The sequence below is a fragment of the Oryx dammah genome, unplaced genomic scaffold (genome assembly GCF_014754425.2).
Source record: "Oryx dammah isolate SB20612 unplaced genomic scaffold, SCBI_Odam_1.1 HiC_scaffold_28, whole genome shotgun sequence".
NCBI classification, from domain to species: Eukaryota; Metazoa; Chordata; class Mammalia; order Artiodactyla; family Bovidae; genus Oryx; species Oryx dammah.
The window spans coordinates 64,813,725-64,832,646 of NW_024070212.1; the positions used below are offsets into that span (position 1 = coordinate 64,813,725).

The 18,922-nt window shown below is 35.9% G+C and overlaps 1 protein-coding gene and 1 non-coding gene across 2 annotated transcripts in view; both read right to left on the reverse strand.

Moving 5' to 3' along the window:
• MIGA1 (mitoguardin 1) overlaps positions 1-18,922 on the reverse strand; it is a 74,825-nt gene that overhangs the window by 22,762 nt on the left and 33,141 nt on the right. Inside the window, exon 8 of the mRNA XM_040232526.1 lies at positions 2,425-2,525. Coding sequence (XP_040088460.1) covers positions 2,425-2,525 — 101 coding nt within the window. The remainder of the gene's footprint in view (positions 1-2,424; positions 2,526-18,922) is intronic.
• LOC120857179 lies at positions 18,183-18,293 on the reverse strand. Its single transcript, XR_005719636.1, has one exon. It is a non-coding gene; the product is annotated as a U6 spliceosomal RNA (small nuclear RNA).

An 18,922-nucleotide genomic window follows, 5' to 3' on the forward strand; every position in this document is an offset into this window, starting at 1 on the left:
CACAAACTGTTTAAACTTCCCAAGGATTTCTGGTCTTATTTTCTTAACAACTTTCTTCATTAAACAGTTTTTTTTTTTCCTGCTAAGTTCTTGGCATATAGTAAGTGCAATTAAAAATAATTTAACAAACATTTCTTAAAAAGGAATTGATCTTGGAACATTCACATTCTGAGATCATACATTTATACTTAGAAGCATTCCTAGGAGGTTTCGCCAATAGTGAGCCCTTCCTGTGGTATTCATGCATTTTGTTTCTGTAATTTATCAAACATTTGTAGCTTAAACCACATGATTCAGCATCCTACTTCTGGGTATGTATCAAAAGGAAATGAAATCACTATCTTGAGATATCTGCACTCTCATGTTCATTGCAACATTATTCACAATAGCCAAAAAATGGAAACAACTCAAGTGTACATCAATTGATGAACAGATAAAGAAGATGTGGTGTACATAAATGTAGGTATAGTCAATCAAATATTATTCCTCCATGAGAAAGAAATCTTGCCATTTGCAACAATATGTATGGGGCAGGATCTAGAAGGCATTATGTAAAGTGCAATAAGACAGAGAAGGACAAATACAGTTCACCCTTGAACAATGTGGGTGTTAGGGGAATTGACCCCATCTGTGGTTGAAATAGTCATCCCCCCATTTTCTTTTTCAGGACCTGCTTCAGATACCAAAGTCTTCAGATGCTCAAGTCCCATAGTTGGCACTTAGTATTCACAGTTGCACATCCTTGGATTCAACCAACTGCAGATGATGCAGTATGTATTTACTGAAAAAAAAATCCATGTATAAGTGCATCTACACAGTTCAAACCTATGTAGTGCCAAGGTCAACTGTACTGTATGGTACCACATAATTTTGATCTAAAAAGCCAAACTCATAGAAACAGAGGATCAGAATGGTGGTTACCAGGAGCAGGATGTTGAAAAAATTGGGGAAATGCTGATCAAAGGGTACAAATTACCAGTTAGAAGATGAATAAGTCCCAGGGATGTAATGTACAGAATCGTGACTCTAGTTAACAGTACTGTATCATATGCTTGGAAGCTGCTAAGAGAGCAAATCTTCATACCACAAAGAAAAAAGGTAATCATGTGAGGTGCTGGAGGTGATAACTAGCCTTATTGTGGCAATTATTCCAAATATATGTTTCAAATCATTGATCTGTACAGCTTAAACTTCATGTTATAAGTTTATGTTATCTTCATGTTATCTCAATAAAGCTGGGGAAAAAAAAAAGATAACTCTGTCTATAACAATCCATAAAAAGCAGACGAAATAGCTACTTCATAAGACGAGTAGATATATTTTGTGTGTTGCAAACTTACAACTATAAAAATGTAAGTAAAACTGTGAACTCAGGAGATGACACTGTAAGCAATAGCTAAAACACACATATGCAGAAAAATCGAGAGGATGAAAGATTATGGTCTGTACAGCTTTAAAGAAGGCGGAATCAAAGTTTAGGGAAAAGGGTGTTGGAATACCTAAGCTTTCCACACTAGAGCTTGAATCCACACATCAATAACAGATGTGTGATACTATTTATATGAAAAAGGACAGCAGTAATATCTAAGAATCTACCATAAAAATGAAATAATTCTAAGATAAAATTGGCCATATATAATTTTTAAAACTGTCTCAAGTAGAAAAGATTATAAACAGATGATCACTTTGCAACCTTCTCTTTAGATAAAAAATTTTAAGTCTCAGCATAAAACAAATTATTGATAAATCCATAATTTATCCATAATTTATGATCACCACTGCTTACATATTAGTGTATTTATATCTAGCCTTTTTCCCCTCAGCTTAAATACTCATGTAATACACCACATACAGGTTTTACTTCATTATAAAATTACAAGCACACACTCTGTGTACTCATTTCACTTAACTTATGTTCCCATGTCATTAAAAACATTGGAAGCGTGTTTATGGCACTATAATATTTCAAATTGTGGATATTCCATAATTTGGCATTACACTGTTTTCAGTTTTTCAGTATTATTAAAAATGCTACTGCGAATAGTTTGTATATATAAATCTTTGAATCTCATTTCCTTGGGAAAAAAAATCTAGAAACATGATTTCTCAGCTAAACAATCTGAATAATTGTAAGATTCTTAAGGTGAATTGCTCTCCACTAACACACTGATGGGCCTCATCCATAACCCACAGTCTATGAAAGTGTGCACTTAAAGTCTATGTTTACACGTCCACCTCTCTAAAGAGACTTTACACTCCCGTGGGAACTTATGTTCATGGTACATTCATCTTTGTATCCTGGTATCTACCACAGAATTAATACTAAATAAATGGCTACTGAACTGAGTTACAGCACAATGGCAAAACAGTAATGTCCAGCTGAGGAAGAATAAGAAATCTTCATTAGGAACATACATGTCCTACCTCTGCTGCTGAAGCAAAGGAATCAGTTGATGCGACACTCAAGGTGTCTCTCAGGCCGAAGTCATCCGCATTACCTTTCATGGTGATATCTGTATCTTTATCTGAAAAGAAAAGGCAAAAAGTTCAGAAGCTGACATTCCTTGTCATTGCCATATTTCATATTCTATTTTGACTTTTTCTGTTTTTTGTTTAAACTTCAGTCTTTATTAGAATTCTGGAATCTAAAAGAAAAGCAATAGAAACTGATGGGATATACTCTAACAAGACTCTCAAAGTGCTTCAAACTGATGCTGAACACCACCAAGCAGAGAGGAAAGTACTATATAGTATACAGGAGACACTTTTATTTTTAAAAGAGATTAAACTATTTCAGATTTTTAAAGCTTTTGGGTAAATAATAAATTGGTATATAATAACTGGAGTTGATTATCTACCAAGCATGGTAAATCAGTGTATGTTATACCACAGGTAGTCTGAAACACAGCAATTTAAGTTGCAAGTGGCCTTACCCAAATTGAGATAACTGGCAGGTTCACTTACATTGAATGAGCTATCAGCATAAAATGTTATCTGGCTAGTCACCTGTGATAAACCAATCAATTAAAGTAATTCAGGAAGATTTTAGTCTTTAGGGTCTACTTTAAAACACTGAAAGGCCTAAAGTGATCAGGGTAGCTCGCTGATGTTGATTCTGCTTACCTGAGGGTCAAATATAACTGCCCTCATGATTTTATTTTTATTTATTTATTTTTTGGCCACAGTGCAGTGACTTACGGGTCTTAGTTCCCCAACCAAGGGTTGAATCTGGGCCCTTGGCAGTGAGAGCACAGCATCCTAACCACTGGACTGCCAGGGAATTCCCCACAATGATTTCAAAGGACTGAAAAGGCTTAAAGGCATTTCTAAATGATTAATTTGACCATACCAAGTCAGGCTACCTATTGCCAACACCTAGCATTCTGAATGTGGATGTCAGTATTTTCACATACTATCATCCGGAATCTGAACTGTTGATGTTACACTTTCATTGTACAGCCACTATGGAGAACAGTACAGAAATTCCTTTAAAAACTAAAAACAGAACTACCATATAATCCTGCAATACCTCTCCTGGGCATACACATCTAGAGAAAAACATGGTCCGAAAGGATACATGCACCCCAATGGTCAATGCAGCACTGTTTATAATAGCCAAGACATGGAAGCAACCTCAATTGTCCACTGGCAGAGGAATGGATAAAGAAGATGTAGTACGTATATACAATAGAATATTACTCAGCCATTATAAAGAATGAAATAATGCCGTTTGCAGCAACATGAATGGACCTAGAGATTGTCGTACTGAGTGAAGTAAGTCAGAAAAAGAAAAATATGTATGATACTGCTTATATGCAAAAGAAATCTTACAAATGAACTTACAAAAAAGAAAGACAGACTTAGAGACTGAATTTATGGTTGGGGGATGGGGAGTTTGGGATTGACACGTACACACTGCTGTATTTAAAATGGATAACTAACAAGGACCTACTGTATAGCACAGGGAACTCTGCTCAATATTATGTAACAACCTAAATGGGGAAAGAATTTGAAAAAGAATAGATACATGTGTATGTATAACAATCACTTTGTTGTACACCTGAAACTATCACAACATTGTTACTCAACTATATTCCAATATAAAATGAAGTTTGAAGAAATTATATTTTCAAACAAATTCAATACCTGTTTATAGATCTGACTACACTGTAGCAAGCAAGCGATATTCTTCAAATTATATCACAAGAATAAAAAAAGCAAAGAACAAAATATACAGATTTATATTTTAATTTTCAATCTGCTAAGTGTGTCAGATACTTTATCTTCTTTGAAAAGAAATCAGAAATCTTTGGCTTTCATTCATCCATATTTCTATTCCATCATTTTTCCCCAAATAAAGTTCATTATCTTTACCATACATGTTCCAAATCCCATTTACAACCCCCAAGTACCAGAAAATAGACATTTTGTGATTCTCTCAACGAAGTGTAAAGTTTTTTAAAAAGTCCAAACTATTAAATTAGTTGAAATTCAAAAGATTTCCAACCAATCTGTATTATAATCTCTAAGCCAAGCAAAAGAGCAAATTGGGACAAAGTTCATCAATTCTTATCAATTAAGTATAAATACACATAGCATATTTTTTTCTACTTTACATTTGGTGGGACCATGGTTGACATTTTAACCATTTGTCTTCCAAATTTAAGTTATAATTGTTTTCCAATAAAGCTTACATCAATCCTTTTAAAATACCTAACTTCTCATTTCAAAATCCTACTAATAAATAACTATTAACAGAACAAAATCTGAGGTTAAATTATTCTATTTTCAAAAACACAAGTCCTTTTAGGAATTTAAAATTTTTTCAAGCTTGAAAACAAGTTGTTTTACACTTATAAATAGCTGTAATACTATTATTTGGGGCACTCAGTTATCCTGAAAAATTTCCAATATTCTCTTTTCAATGCATGTATGCTTTTTGAAAATTATTTACAAAATTAAATCAGCATTCAGAACTTTCAAACTTTTTCCTTCTTAATTATTTCCCATTGTTGGTACTAATTCTGCAAAAAGAAATCATAGTACAACCTTCATTAACCCCAAAGCATATTTAAAGTGGGATTAAGTTACAAGTCAACCAAGTTAAATCTTGGTTCCATATGCCTTTCGCTATTTTCAGAGTGGAACACAGACATTTATCTTATGTCACTTTACCTTTCAGACGTTACCCACAAGCTGTTAAAAGTCTGTTTTACTTCACTCAACAGTAACTAGCCATTCAATGTCATCCAGATGAGTTACCATGGTTGTACTTTATTTTTTAAAAAATCTAACAAAGAAAAATGGCTCAGAGGAATTGGAAAGTTTTATTCATTAAACTCAACTTCATAAACTACAGACCATACCTCTCATTTCAGTAATTGTTATGATTCCTGGAATGGCAGCTTAATAATTATGAAGAGAAATAATACATCTGTTTTTTAGATAAGCCAGCAAAAAGTATAAAGAAAGAATATTGGGTAATATCTCAAATTAACTGCTTTCATGTAGTTTTAAAACTTAAAATACTTTTTCTAAAAGTATCATCAACTTAATTATTAAAAGACATGGAAAGCAAGGAAAATTAAAAACCAAAGGCTTCATCTTAGTCAATAGTTTTAGAAAATTCTTACCAAATTCTTCTTAGGAAAAAAATGCTAAAACCATAAGATATCATTACACATCTACCAGAATGATCAATTTGAGAAAAAAAATGGCCATTTTTTTGTTAAGGGTATACAACAATGAAACTTACACATCACTGGTAGAAACAGTTGGTAAAACCACTGTGGAAAGTTTGGCCATTATCTATGAAAGTTCAAGGTTGCATTCTTATGACTTTGCAATTCTCTCTTTGGGTGTATTTTACAGAAATACATGCTTAAATGCATAGAAATATTCATAACAGCACTGATTATAGTAACCCCAAACTGGAAAGAAAACAACTATCCATCCACCATAGAATATACAAACTGTGGTGTATTTATACAATTAAATACTATACAACAATAAAACTGAATGAACTGCTGCTACATGCAGGAACACAAGTGAATCTCACAACAGGTTGAGTAAAAAATGTTATGCATGATTTCATTCAAATAAAATTTAAAAAAACAGGCAAAACTAAATAAGAGTGATCAGGACTACACACTTGGTTGGTAAAACTATAAGGAAAAGCCAGAAAGTAATTAGCATGAGCTTCAGGACAGGGGGCTAATTTGGGGGGTTGGTAGTAGGGATATTGATTGGGAGGGGGTACAGAAGAATCTTTTAAGGAGCTGGCAATGTTTTATTTTTCTATCTACTAACAGGTACACAAGAGGGTATGATAAATCACTGTGATATTTTGTTTTGTGCACAGTTCTAAGCGTTTAAATAAAAGGAAAGAAAAATGGTGTTATCTATGGATCTTGGCCCCTGATGGCTGAAAAAACAAAATACTTTCTATATTTTAATGTTCACAATGAAGCTGTAAATTATTATTAGATATGAATTCTATTCCCTGATAGAATAAGTATCTAAAAGATGCTAAATTCAAAATGTCAAAAAATCTGGTAAGTCTGGTTAAGTACAAGAGAAAACTGAAAATAATTTACCTGCACCCTCTAGGGAAACACCAGGAGCAATAGCAGAGTCTAATGCCACACATGTGTATCACTCACAAGCTTTCTTCTCCAAGCTCACTGATTTTCCTTTGCTATTTAGTGATTGTTTTCAAATTTTAAGTGAGAATTTTTAGGTGCAGATAATCAACTATTCTCAGGAAGAAGACAAATTATGAGGTGTGTAATCTAATTTTAACAATAAAATTGTGATTAATAAATATTTATTTTGCACATACTAAATGTAAGGAATCAAATACACGTTTCACATATATTATCTAATAATTCTCACAATAATCCTACCTTTTTTAGGTAGGTACTCTTTTTTTTCTTTTTATATATCAAAAAGGTAAGGGACAGGAAGGTCAAGTAACTTGGCCCAGAGTCACACCATTTAGAAATGGAATGGCAGGATTCAAACTCAGGTCACTTGACACCAGATTCCGGGCTATGAGGGCTTCCCTGGTGGCTCAGATGGTAAAGAATCTGCCTGCAACGCAGGAAACCTGGGTTTGATCCCTGGGTTGGAAAGATCCCCTGGAGGAGGGCATGGCAACCCACTCCAGTATTCTTGCCTGGAGAATCCCATGGACAGAGGAGCTTGGTGGGCTAGAGTCCATGGAGTCACAAAGAGTCGGACATGACTGAGCTAATGCTAATTGTTGAGCCTCTCCTCTATTTCTCCTGGGTCATTTTGCCTGTTATATGACTTTATCTTGTTTTGAGAGCACTGTTAAAATTCTTATGTTTCCATATACTAATTTAATTAAACTTATGATACTATAAACCTGAAATATGCAGCTTAAGCCCCTTAAGGATTCATCATTAACCTTAGAAGTACCTTAGAAAAAGCTTTCCACATAATTGGATAACTAAATACAAAAAAAATGTACCATGGGTTACCTCATTGGCTCTTAGAGGAGCAGCTTTCTTTCTTTCTTTTTTTTTTTTTAACCTTCTTAAATAGTAATCCTAACATTTTTAAGAACATTTTTTTCACATGTCTCAATCACCAGAACTTTTAAAATATTCATACACAGACATAAACTATGTTCTTCTCTGGAAGAACACTGAAAGAAAACTGTTTACTTTTAACTAAATAGTCATATAGCTTAGGCCAAAAATCTTACTGGATTCAAGCCTTCCTCCTCCTTTCACAATCTCATAATTCACATATTACTTAAGTTTTTTCCAAGGCAGAATTTGCTTGAAAGTTATAAAAAGAAAAAATCAGAAGACACTTCGGCTCTGGAACTTGGAACCTTAGGCCTGGATCTATTTTCTTTAAATCAATCCAAGTGGGTTTTCAACATGTCTCACTTTTGCCATCCCCAGACATGGTCCATTTTCTGTCACTTAGAAGGCATCAGGTTTATTTTAACTTCAACAGATTCTAGTGGAGATTCCAAAGATGCCACTCTTCTTTTCAAATCCAGGCTGTCCGCTGTGGATTTTGTAACACCAGCAAGAAGAGGATGTCTGCCAAATGTCTCAATGTCATCTGACTTCTATGTCAGCAGCTATTCTCCAGATGATTTTTAGCAGTTAAAATATGATTTGGAACCTTGTCTTTTCTACAGTTTTATTAAAAGTGGAAAAGGTTTGCTGCTGACAAGACAAGCTATTTTCCAGAATCTTCTATAATCTGTTAAAATAATTAAGAAATCTAGAAAATTACTGCTGTTGTTTACCCTGTATGACTATCTGTTCCATCCATACTGAGGATAATTTTTTATTCTCATTTAATACTAAAAACAAAGTGGAATATAAAAACCAAAAACAATGGCAGGGAGGAATTGGATGAAGGTAGTCAAAGATACAAATTTCAAGTTATGTAATGTACAACATGATAAATATCATTAACACTGCTGTATGTTATATATGAATGTTGTTAAGAGAGTAAATCCTAAGAGTTCACGTCACAATGAAAAAACATTTTTTTCTGTTTCTTTAATTTTGCACCAATATGAGATGATGGGTGTTTGCTAAACTTAACTGTGGTAATCATTTTATGATGTATGTAAGTCAAATCATTATTCTGTATGCCTTAAACTTACATAGTGCTATATGTCAATTACAGTTCAATAAAACTGGAAGGAAAAAAAACATAATTTCAGAAAGAGGAAGAATTAAGTGAGCTAACATGATATTTTCTTGATTTTTCCCTCGATGAGCCTTCACACTGAAAATAACAATGAAATCTCCTAAAACAAAAGAAAGGCTATCTAGTCAAATCAATTCTTATTTTATTATCATGTACACAATTCTGCCTATATGAAACAACACATGCACAAAGCAGCCCCATACTATGGCACTACTCAAAACAATATTTCCACAACAGTTGTCTCTGGCTTTCCCTATTTATCAAAACTTCTTAGATGCCATGATTGGCCAATGAAACAACTGTGACTTCCTAACTGGGAAATACAGCTGCTGATGCAAAACAAGTAACAGAAGAAAAGAAAAAGGAATAACAGCATTTTATATCTTTTTTTAGGAGAAGAGAGAAGTAACTGGATAACCTAAAGGGCAAAAAGTAATAAAGGGTAGGTCTGATGTTATAGAGACCTTAATGGGGCCTCTAGTACCGCTAGTCAATCTGTACACTACACAAAAGGTCCCTGGTCAATGGGACAAAGGCAGGCAGAACTCCAGCCCACATCTTGGGCCTATACTATCCTGGAAGATGAACCTTTTTCTTATCACAAAGGTGCCCTTCCCAAGGGCCTGTTGTTGTCTAGTTGGTAAGTCGTGTCTGACTCTTTTGCAATCCCATGGACTATAGCCTATCAGGCTCCTCTGTCCATAGGCTTTCCCAGGCAGGAATACTGAAGCAGGTTGCCATTCCCTTCTCTGGGGATCTTCCCGCATTTCCTGCATTGGCAGATTCTTTGAGCCATGAGGAAAGCCCACTCCCAAGGGGCTAATAGGCCTTTATCTACATCAAACAAAGGTCTTGGATGGGTTAGCGTAGGTCCTGCACTTTGAAATCCAAGTGGGTAAGATATAACTTGAATACGTAAAAAGCAAAGTCAAGAAACAGGAATTTCCCTTTTATGTAACACCCCAGCAATTTTCATTATACTGCTTTCATCTCTGAACCTATTTTGACTTGTATATATAACACCAGTTAGACTTCATTTTGCAGTATTATTAAACATTTTGAAATTAGGATTATGAGCCTTACAGAGCAAATTTCTCATGTGTTCTGCAATTTGCAGTATATATATTTAGAAGTCTGAGTATACAAGTTAAGCCTGTAATTCATGTCACCTCCTAAAAATAAACCCTCAGGGAGTTTATCCTGACCACAGTGATTCTGCATGGAAGGAAAGGGACAAGGTCTTAAAGTGTCAACTCTGGGCTGTCTGATGTTTGACGTAAGACAGTAGGTTAAGGTTATTTCCTCTTGCTGCCAGCTCTTTCAATCTCACTAAATGTTCTACCTGGCTGCTTACCAGAGAGAAGAAAAACATTTCTCTAGTGGTTAGGAGGTCCCACTTTACAGCTTTTCCTGTTCTCTGCCAGAAAACTTGTATAGTCAGTACTGCTGCTGCTGCTAAGTCGATTCAGTTGTGTCCAACTCTGTGCAACCCCATAGATGGCAGTCCACCAGGCTCCTCTGTCTCTGGGATTCTCCAGGCAAGAATACTGGAGTGGGTTGCCATTTCCTTCTCCAATGCATGCATACATGCTAAGTCGCCTCAGTCGTGTGTGGCTCTGTGTGACCCTATGGACAGCAGCCCACCAGGCTCCTCTGTCCCCAGGATTCTCTAGGCAAGAACACTGGAGTGGGCTGCCATTTCCTTCTTCAACAGTCAGTACTAGGCTGGAAAAATCCTTAATTTTCCCTGTCTCAATGAAGTCCTATGCATAAGTAAGCAGAAAGAAAGATGGATAAAATACTGAAACTGTATCAGTAAATGCTCCCACAATCTCCTGCAAACAGGTAAATTTAATTAAATGACTTCTTATCATTCTCAGCAGCTCCCTTTGGCCTAAATGTATAAAACAAAGACCTGCAAGATTTATCTTCTGCCCACCTTTCTAGATTCCTTTCTCACCACTCTCTTACTTATATGTTCCCAAGACGTATCAAACAACTTAAAGTTCCCTAAACAGGCCCCACTTTCCACCTTAACCCATGTTGTTCCCTCCACTGGGAACACCCTTTTTTCCTATTCCTGATGGACCTTCTTCAAGCACACTTCTGTGTGACACCTCCAGAGCACCTTCTAAACACATTATTACAGCACTTTTTTATTAAAATAAAAAAAATTAATGCCTATCTTCAAAGACAGATTCTGGGTTGCCTAAAAGCAAGAGTGAGACCTTCTTTACTCTAGCCCCTCCAGTGTCTTATATCGTGTTTGACATACACCAGGAAATCAAATGTTGACTAAATAAATATTCCAGCCCTAAGACTGTGAGTTCATTCTATAAAAAAAAATAGATTATAAAGAGCCCTAAACACATATCTGAAATATGCAGTGATGCTGTTAAGCGACAAAAATTCCTGGTTTGTTTCTAAGGGCTAAATTTATAATTTATTCGCACACATCACTACGAAAGAATTTTAAAGTCCTTTGCTTTAGCCAAAAAAATCAACACTTATCAAACTCATGGCTTCAGAGTTGCCTTCTAACACAGCTAGTGCAAACACATACTATTCTTTATAGAATCTGTAAACCTACAGCAACATGGATGCAACTAGAGATTATCATATTAAGTGAAGTAAGTCAGAAAGACAAATACCATATGCTATCACTTATAAGAGAAATCTAAAATATGACACAAATGAGCCTATATATGAAACAGAAATAGAATCATGGACACAGAGAATAGACTGGTGGTGCCAAGAGGGAGGGGTGGGAGAGGGCAGGCGTGGGAATTTGGGATTAGCAGACGCAAACTAGTATACACAGAATGGATAAACAACAAGGTCCTACTTAGAGCACAGGGAACTATATTGGATATTCTGTGATAAACCATAATGAAAAAGAATGTGTGTTATATATATATATATGTATGTATATATGTATATGTATATATGTATAATTGAGATAATTTTCTGTATCTGTGCTTATGCTTCAATCGTCTCCAACTTTTTGCAACTGCATGGACTAGAGCCGCCAGGCTCTTCTGTCCATAGGATTTCCCAGACAAGAATATTAGAGTGGGTTGCCATTTCCTTCTCCAGGGAATCTTCCCATTCCAGGGATCGAACCCGTTTCTATTATGTCCCCTGCACTGGCAGGCATGTTCTTTACCATTAGCACTACCTAGGAAGAATTTGCTGTATAGCAGTTATTAACACAATATTGTAAATCAACTATACTTCAATTTTAAAAAGAGAGAAATGTAAGCAAACTATAAAGCCCAATTAATTTTAGAAGAGATCTAAAATACAGATTCCTTAAATTATGTTTGCTGTAAGACATATCAACTAAATAATGTGCCCAAGAAACTGTAAACAAGCTTCATGTCATTAATCAGGTTTATTTTTACACTTGTATTAAATTCAGCATTTTGGTCCTGCCCTAATAGTCTAGCAAAGTGAGTAAAAAAATAACCTTACTTCCTGAATGCACTGTTACAGAAACAAACTACCAAACCATGTAATGGTGTGCACTCTGCATGATATGAAGATAAGAAAAGTCTCCTAAAATATAAACCATTCCTTGGTGTCAGGTTTTAATCACATAGTCTACCAATCTCTCATTAGTTGCTGTGATCAACTAAAGTCTAACTTTATTTCCAAAATAATTCAAATAACATAAATTTCTGTTTAATACAATAGATATACTTTTATTATACAATATTTGATATGTACAAAAACTATACATAGCATGCTGCTGCTGCTGCTGCTAAGTCACTTCAGTTGTGTCCGACTCTGTGCGACCCCATTAGATGGCAGCCCACCAGGCTCCCCCGTCCCTGGGATTCTCCAGGCAAGAACACTGGAGCGGGTTGCCATTTCCTTCTCCAATGCAGGAAAGTGAAGTGAAAGGGAAGTCGCTCAGTTGTATCCGACTCCTAGCGACCCCATGGACTGCAGCCTACCGGGCTCCTCCATCCATGGGATTTGCCGGCAAGAGTACTGGAGTGGGGGCCATCAGGTGTGAATAATACTTTGAATCAAAATACTAAAACAAACATTTGTGAATCTACTACTCATTTTCAGCCACTTTTTTTTTTTTTTTGGCCACATGGTGCATTTTGCTTCCCAACCAGAGATGGAACATGGGTACGCTGCTGTGGAAGTGCAAAGTCCTAACCACTGGACTGCAGGCAAGTCCCTACAACCATGTCATAAAACTTACAAAATTACTGGAAAGACTGATCCTGAAGCTGAAACTCCAACACTTCGGCCAGCTAATTCAAAGAACTGACTCACTGGAAAAGACCCTGATGCTGGGAAAGACTGAAGGCAGGAGGAGAAGGGGACCACAGAGGATAAGATGGTTGGATGGCATCACCGACTCAATGGACATGAGTTTGAGTAAACTCTGGGAGTTGGTGATGGACAGGGAGGCCTGGTGTGCTGCACTCCATGGGGTCGCAAAGAGTCAGACACGACTGAGAAATTGAACTGAACTGAATTGAAAGGACAAAAGTATAATCATGCAGAAGAGAGTACTGTAGATATCTGATACTCATGATATATGAGTCTCCAAATAAATTTCAAAGATATTCAGTAAAAACAGCAGCAGATAACCAAAGATAATCACATGTCCCAAACCAGATCTGTTTACTTTTAAGTTCTTATCTTAGGCTCTTAAGCAGGCTGAGGGCACTTCAGTTGGGAAGTATGGGAAAGAATGGAGGTGGGAAAGATAAAAGAAGGATCTTCTGCTTTGTAGAGGGAGCTTAAGCTCTGTGTTTTACAAAATAGCTCACTGAGGTTTATACTAATCTATATGATATTGCTTTCTAACTGCTTCCCAAAAGTAAGTCTTACTTTACCAATCAGACCACAAATAACCTGAAAACAGGCACTTTAGTCCTTAATTCATCTGCATGTCATCACATATAAAGCATACAATAAACAATAAATAAATAGTTGCAAATTGACTTTTAAGCTGTAATTCACCTTAGCAGTCTTCACAAGTCCCTACGTAAATGCTCTTGTACCTAACTGGGAGGCTACAGCAATAGAGGCACAGTCTTTGATTCTGTGTAGTAGGCCAGCTAACTCACAGTCCTCCTTTGTAAATAGCTCTTCAGAGGCAAAAAGACTCTAAGAATCTGTCCAGAGCAGTAAGGCTGGGGGTAAGGGCTGGAAAAAAGAAAGAAAGGAACACACAAAGGTTGGAAAAAAGCACAAGGATTGAAAAGAGAGAAAATAAACAGGTTATCATTTGCAGATATGCGGTCTAGATAAAAATTCCAAAAGAACCCATGACAAATTAGGGGTGGCTCAACTAATATGAGTTAACAAGGGTTGCTGATAATACTCAAATGTAAATATCAACAATATTTTGGATACCAGTAATAAAAAATTAGAAAATAAATTCAGAAAATGTACAATGACAATAAAACTAAAAGAGACCTAGGAATAAAGATATATAAGACCTGTATGGAGAAACCATAAAAAATTATGAAAGACATACAAGATTTAAGTAAATAAAGAGCCATATTATGTTTGTAGATGGAAACATTATTATAAAGATGTAAATTTTTCATAATATTAGGTCAGCTTATGAAGTTGACCTAACATAACCAAAATCCCAAGAGGCGTTTTCATGAAGCTTGACAAGCTGTCCTAAACTTCACAGGGAAAAGCAAAGGGCTTAAGAATAGCCAAAGCAGTTCTAAAAAAGCAGTGAATTGACTCATCCTACCAGGTATCCAGACTCATTATAAAACTTAATAAAGCTATAGTAATTAAGATACTAGAAACCAATGCAGAAACAGATAAACAGAACAAAACAGAGTCCAGAGAAGACACACATAAAAAACAATTTTACATATGAGAGGGTGTATTTCAAATCAGTAAGAACAGAACACATCATTCAATGAATGGTACTGAGGCCACTAGTTATCCAAATGCTTAAAACAAAAAAATGGAGTAATAATATACATTTTAAAAAATCAGCTTCTAACCAATTCCACAATAGGCAGAAAAAAATGATTCACAGTATGTTGAATTATGTAAAAGAAGAGTATCAGTAAAAAAGAAAAAAAGAAAAAGAAATATATGGAAAATTTACTAAAAACCTGGAGTTGATTATAAAACTACAATCTTAGAGAAGAATTTCAGTTTTGGAAGATATAGTCTGGCTGGAATATATGGGAAACAGTAAAACAAATAGAATCAAAAAAGTGATCTAAGAACCTGGGAGTGACACGATGAGTTATCTTCCAAGAAGATAACTCCAGAAACAAGGTACAGATTTCCCGGGGTCGGGGGGGAGAGACAGGAGGCAGGAACCCTACTGGAGGATTCTTAAATCCAAGCAAAATATAATGAGGGTGCAGAGAAAGGAGAACAAATGACAGCTATATTAAGGAGGTAGAATTGACAAAGATATGTAGATGACACCACCCTTATGGCAAAAAGTGAAGAGGAACTAAAAAGCCTCTTGATGAAAGTGAAAGAGGAGAGTGAAAAAGTTGGCTTAAAGCTCAGCATTCAGAAAACTAAGATCATAGCATCTGGTCCCATCACTTCATGGGAAATAGATGGGGAAACAGTGGAAACAGTGTCAGACTTTAATTTTTGGGGCTCCAAAATCACTGAAGATGGTGATTGCAGCCATGAAATTAAAAGATGCTTACTCCTTGGAAGGAAAGTTCCTAAATAGCATATTCAAAAGCAGAGACATTACTTTGCAACAAAGGTCCGTCTAGTCAAGGCTATGGTTTTTCCAGTAGTCATGTATGGATGTGAGAGTTGAACTGTGAAGAAAGCTGAGCACCGAAGAATTGATGCTTTTGAACTGTGGTGTTGGAGAAGACTCTTGAGAGTCCCTTGGACTGCAAGGAGATCCAACCAGTCCATCCTAAAGGAGATCAGTCCTGGGTATTCTTTGGAAGGAATGATGCTAAAGCTTAAATTCCAGTACTTTGGCCACCTCATGCAAAGAGTTGACTCATTGGAAAAGACTCTGATGCTGGGAGGGGTTGGGGGCAGGAGGAGAAGGGGACAACAGAGGATGAGATGGCTGGATGGTATCACTGACTCAATGGACATGAGTTTGAGTGAACTCTGGGAGTTGGTGATGGACAGGGAGGCCTGGCGTGCTGCGATTCATGGGGTCACAAAGAGTCTGATGCAACTGAACTGAACTGAACTAGATAACTGGATGTGCTGGCAAGGAGTATATTCATTATCATTTCTTGCTTTCCTCCTTTGCATATGGCAAGATCAAGAATCAAGGAAAATCAGTAATCTTAGCTATACCTAGAACAAATACTTTAACAAAGTATCTGTCCTTCAGATGGCAATTTTCTAACACAAAGAAAAAGATTTATAAGGGGCATCTTTTTTACCTTCCCAAATAAATAACTTTGAACATGGCCTAAATACTTTGTTTCAGGAAATGAAATTTATGTTATTATTATGAGAAAAAGTCAAATTAATTTCCATAAATAAATAAATCCTTCCTGGAATATAACTGAAAAATATCATGTAAAAAACGTTACAGACATGTGATATCACCTGCCAGTAACCATGAATTTTTTACAATAAAAGCATATTCAAGAAAGATTTATGAAGAGAACTAATTACAAAGAAACAAAATTTATGTCAGCAACAGAAGGAACATATATCTTGAAAAGATAACCACATGTAAAGTTCCAAGCATTAGAAATGAGTTTATTTCTGCTACACCAACATGACTGAACCCTGGACATGAATATATACAGGGGTGATAAGTCAATGGCATTTAATCTTATTGCTTGTTTCATAGGGCAAATAGGATCAAATACTGGAAATTTTACATGCTTCAAACTAAAAGAATGTCAAAGAAATGATAAGGACACAATACAGTTTGCCACTTGAGAGAACAGATCGATATGAGTGGGAGATCCATTAGGTGGACTCTATGGGGATGAAGCATGTGTTTTTAAACAATCTTAGAACAGGCCTCATAAAAATGTGAGAATATATATGAATGCACAACAAGTGTTTACCATGTCCTAGTGCTAAAATACAATATGCATGTTATCTCACTTAATCTTCACAGTTCCATGAAGCTGATCCTAACGCAGTCCTCCAGCTTACAGATGGAGATGAATCTAAGAAAGGTCAAGGCCTACTTAGGTTTCACAGCTAGTAAGAGTAGTAGAACCAGGATTTGAATCCATGTTTGTTTAACTCCAAAGCCCATGTCCTGAACTACTAAGCTATACTGTCTACAACTGAAAACATACTGGAGTTTTCAAAAATTACAATAACAAAATTATAGTTTAACAATTATAATTTAACGATTATCTGAAAAAGAGAAACTGCAAATAAATGTTAACTACGTGCTGTTAGCTAAAAGAACTTACACTCTAATGGAAACGTACACTAATGTTCTTTCAAGTCTCTGTGCATAACCTCCTGGCTCTGTCTTACTATGAGTTACAGCAGCAGGTGTATACGGAACATGCCAGAAAGAGTGGTGACCTAAATTTAACTCCCAGTGCTGTGAACAACCCAGAATGGCATTTATGAGTCATAGGTGTGCCACTCTCAGATAAAATGTGCTGCCCTCTAGTGATTTCAACACCTTTCATTTAACGTTAAACAGTCTCTCCTAAGTGAAGAAGGAAAACAATTTTTTTTTTTAATTAGAGAGCTAAAATCTTCATTTTAGTTAATAATCAGAACAGAACAAACAATGACTGCTTAGGCCAGGAGTAAACTTTTGATGTATAAGAGCAAATACAGAACTATATCCAATAATGATTCACTAATTCATAACAGTTAAGGAAATATCAGTCCAGAATACAACAAAAGATGAATTACAGAATACCAGGTAGTTACATGTTATACAAGGAATTCATGCCTTAAAACATAATTCAAACACTACCTAATTCAAAGCTACGTTCCTATAAGAATAAATGTAAACAGATACTAATGTATCTTACAACTATCGTGCTGTATGTCTTTTCCCAAGCATAGTTTCAGAGCATAATAAGTGACTATAATAAGGTCTGTTTTTTTTTAATCTGTGAAGGTTTATTTCCTCCGATTTTTTCTACTATAAAATAGCATACTTATCAGGAAAACCACAATATTCAAACTCAGATTCCTAAGGACAAGGGAGTCTGAAATGTAGTTTGTTTCAGGGTGTATTTTTTTGGGGGGGTGCTTTTATAGCTTTTATTGCTTCCTAGGTGGTGCAGTGGTTAAGAATCTGCCTACCAGTGCAGGAGATCCAAGAGACGTGGGTTCAATCCCTGGGTCGGGAAGATCCCCTGGAGTAGGAAATGGCAACCCATTCTTGCCTGGAAAATTCCATTGACACAGGAAGCTGGTGGGCTACGGGTCATGAGGCCACAAAGAGTCAGATACAACTGAGCGACTGAGCACATAGTTTTTATTAGTTCATTAGCTACTGTTGTTTTCTTTTCATTAATTTGACTATTAAAAATACAGAACACTTCACAAATTTGTGTGTCATCCTTGCGCAGGGGCCATGCTAATCTTCTCTGTATTGTTTCAATTTTAGTGTGAAAAGAAAGTGAAAGTGAATGTCCGAATCTTTGCGACCCCCTGGACTGTAGCCTACCAGGCTCCTCAGTCCATGGAATTTTCCAGGCAAGAGTACTGGAGTGGGCTGCCAAAGTGAGCAGCACATATACTAAAGAATGTTAAGTTGTTAAGAATGCTTTAAAAACACAAAATACTTGTAGTAAAGTTTTTTGTATCACTATCACTTCCTTTCCAAACACCAAAAATAATTTTCTATTTTAACACAGATGATAGCTTGGCTTAGGGGTGCCCTAGACTGCTTGAGATTTTAAAGCCAAGTTCCAGAGGTTTTTCATTTTTTTAAATAAAAGGGCTCCTCGTTCAATTCTGCTCTTTTATTTTCTTAGCATTAGTTCCAATACTTCCAGGATGCTCTGTACTAAATTAACAGCAAGATCATCAGCAGTTATTTGAGCTTCTTTACCACATTTAATGCCCACTTGGAATGACAATATTACAGAATATAAAAACTTAAGAATAAAAGTAAAAGTAACAGCACAATAATCATCAAAACCATTTGTAGAAGTTCTCATGCATGTAAACAACAGTATGGTTCTCTAGATATTGACATATGATACTCTATTATTATTACCAGCTGAAGTGGTACCACCTAGAGTAAACATGGTTTGTAATT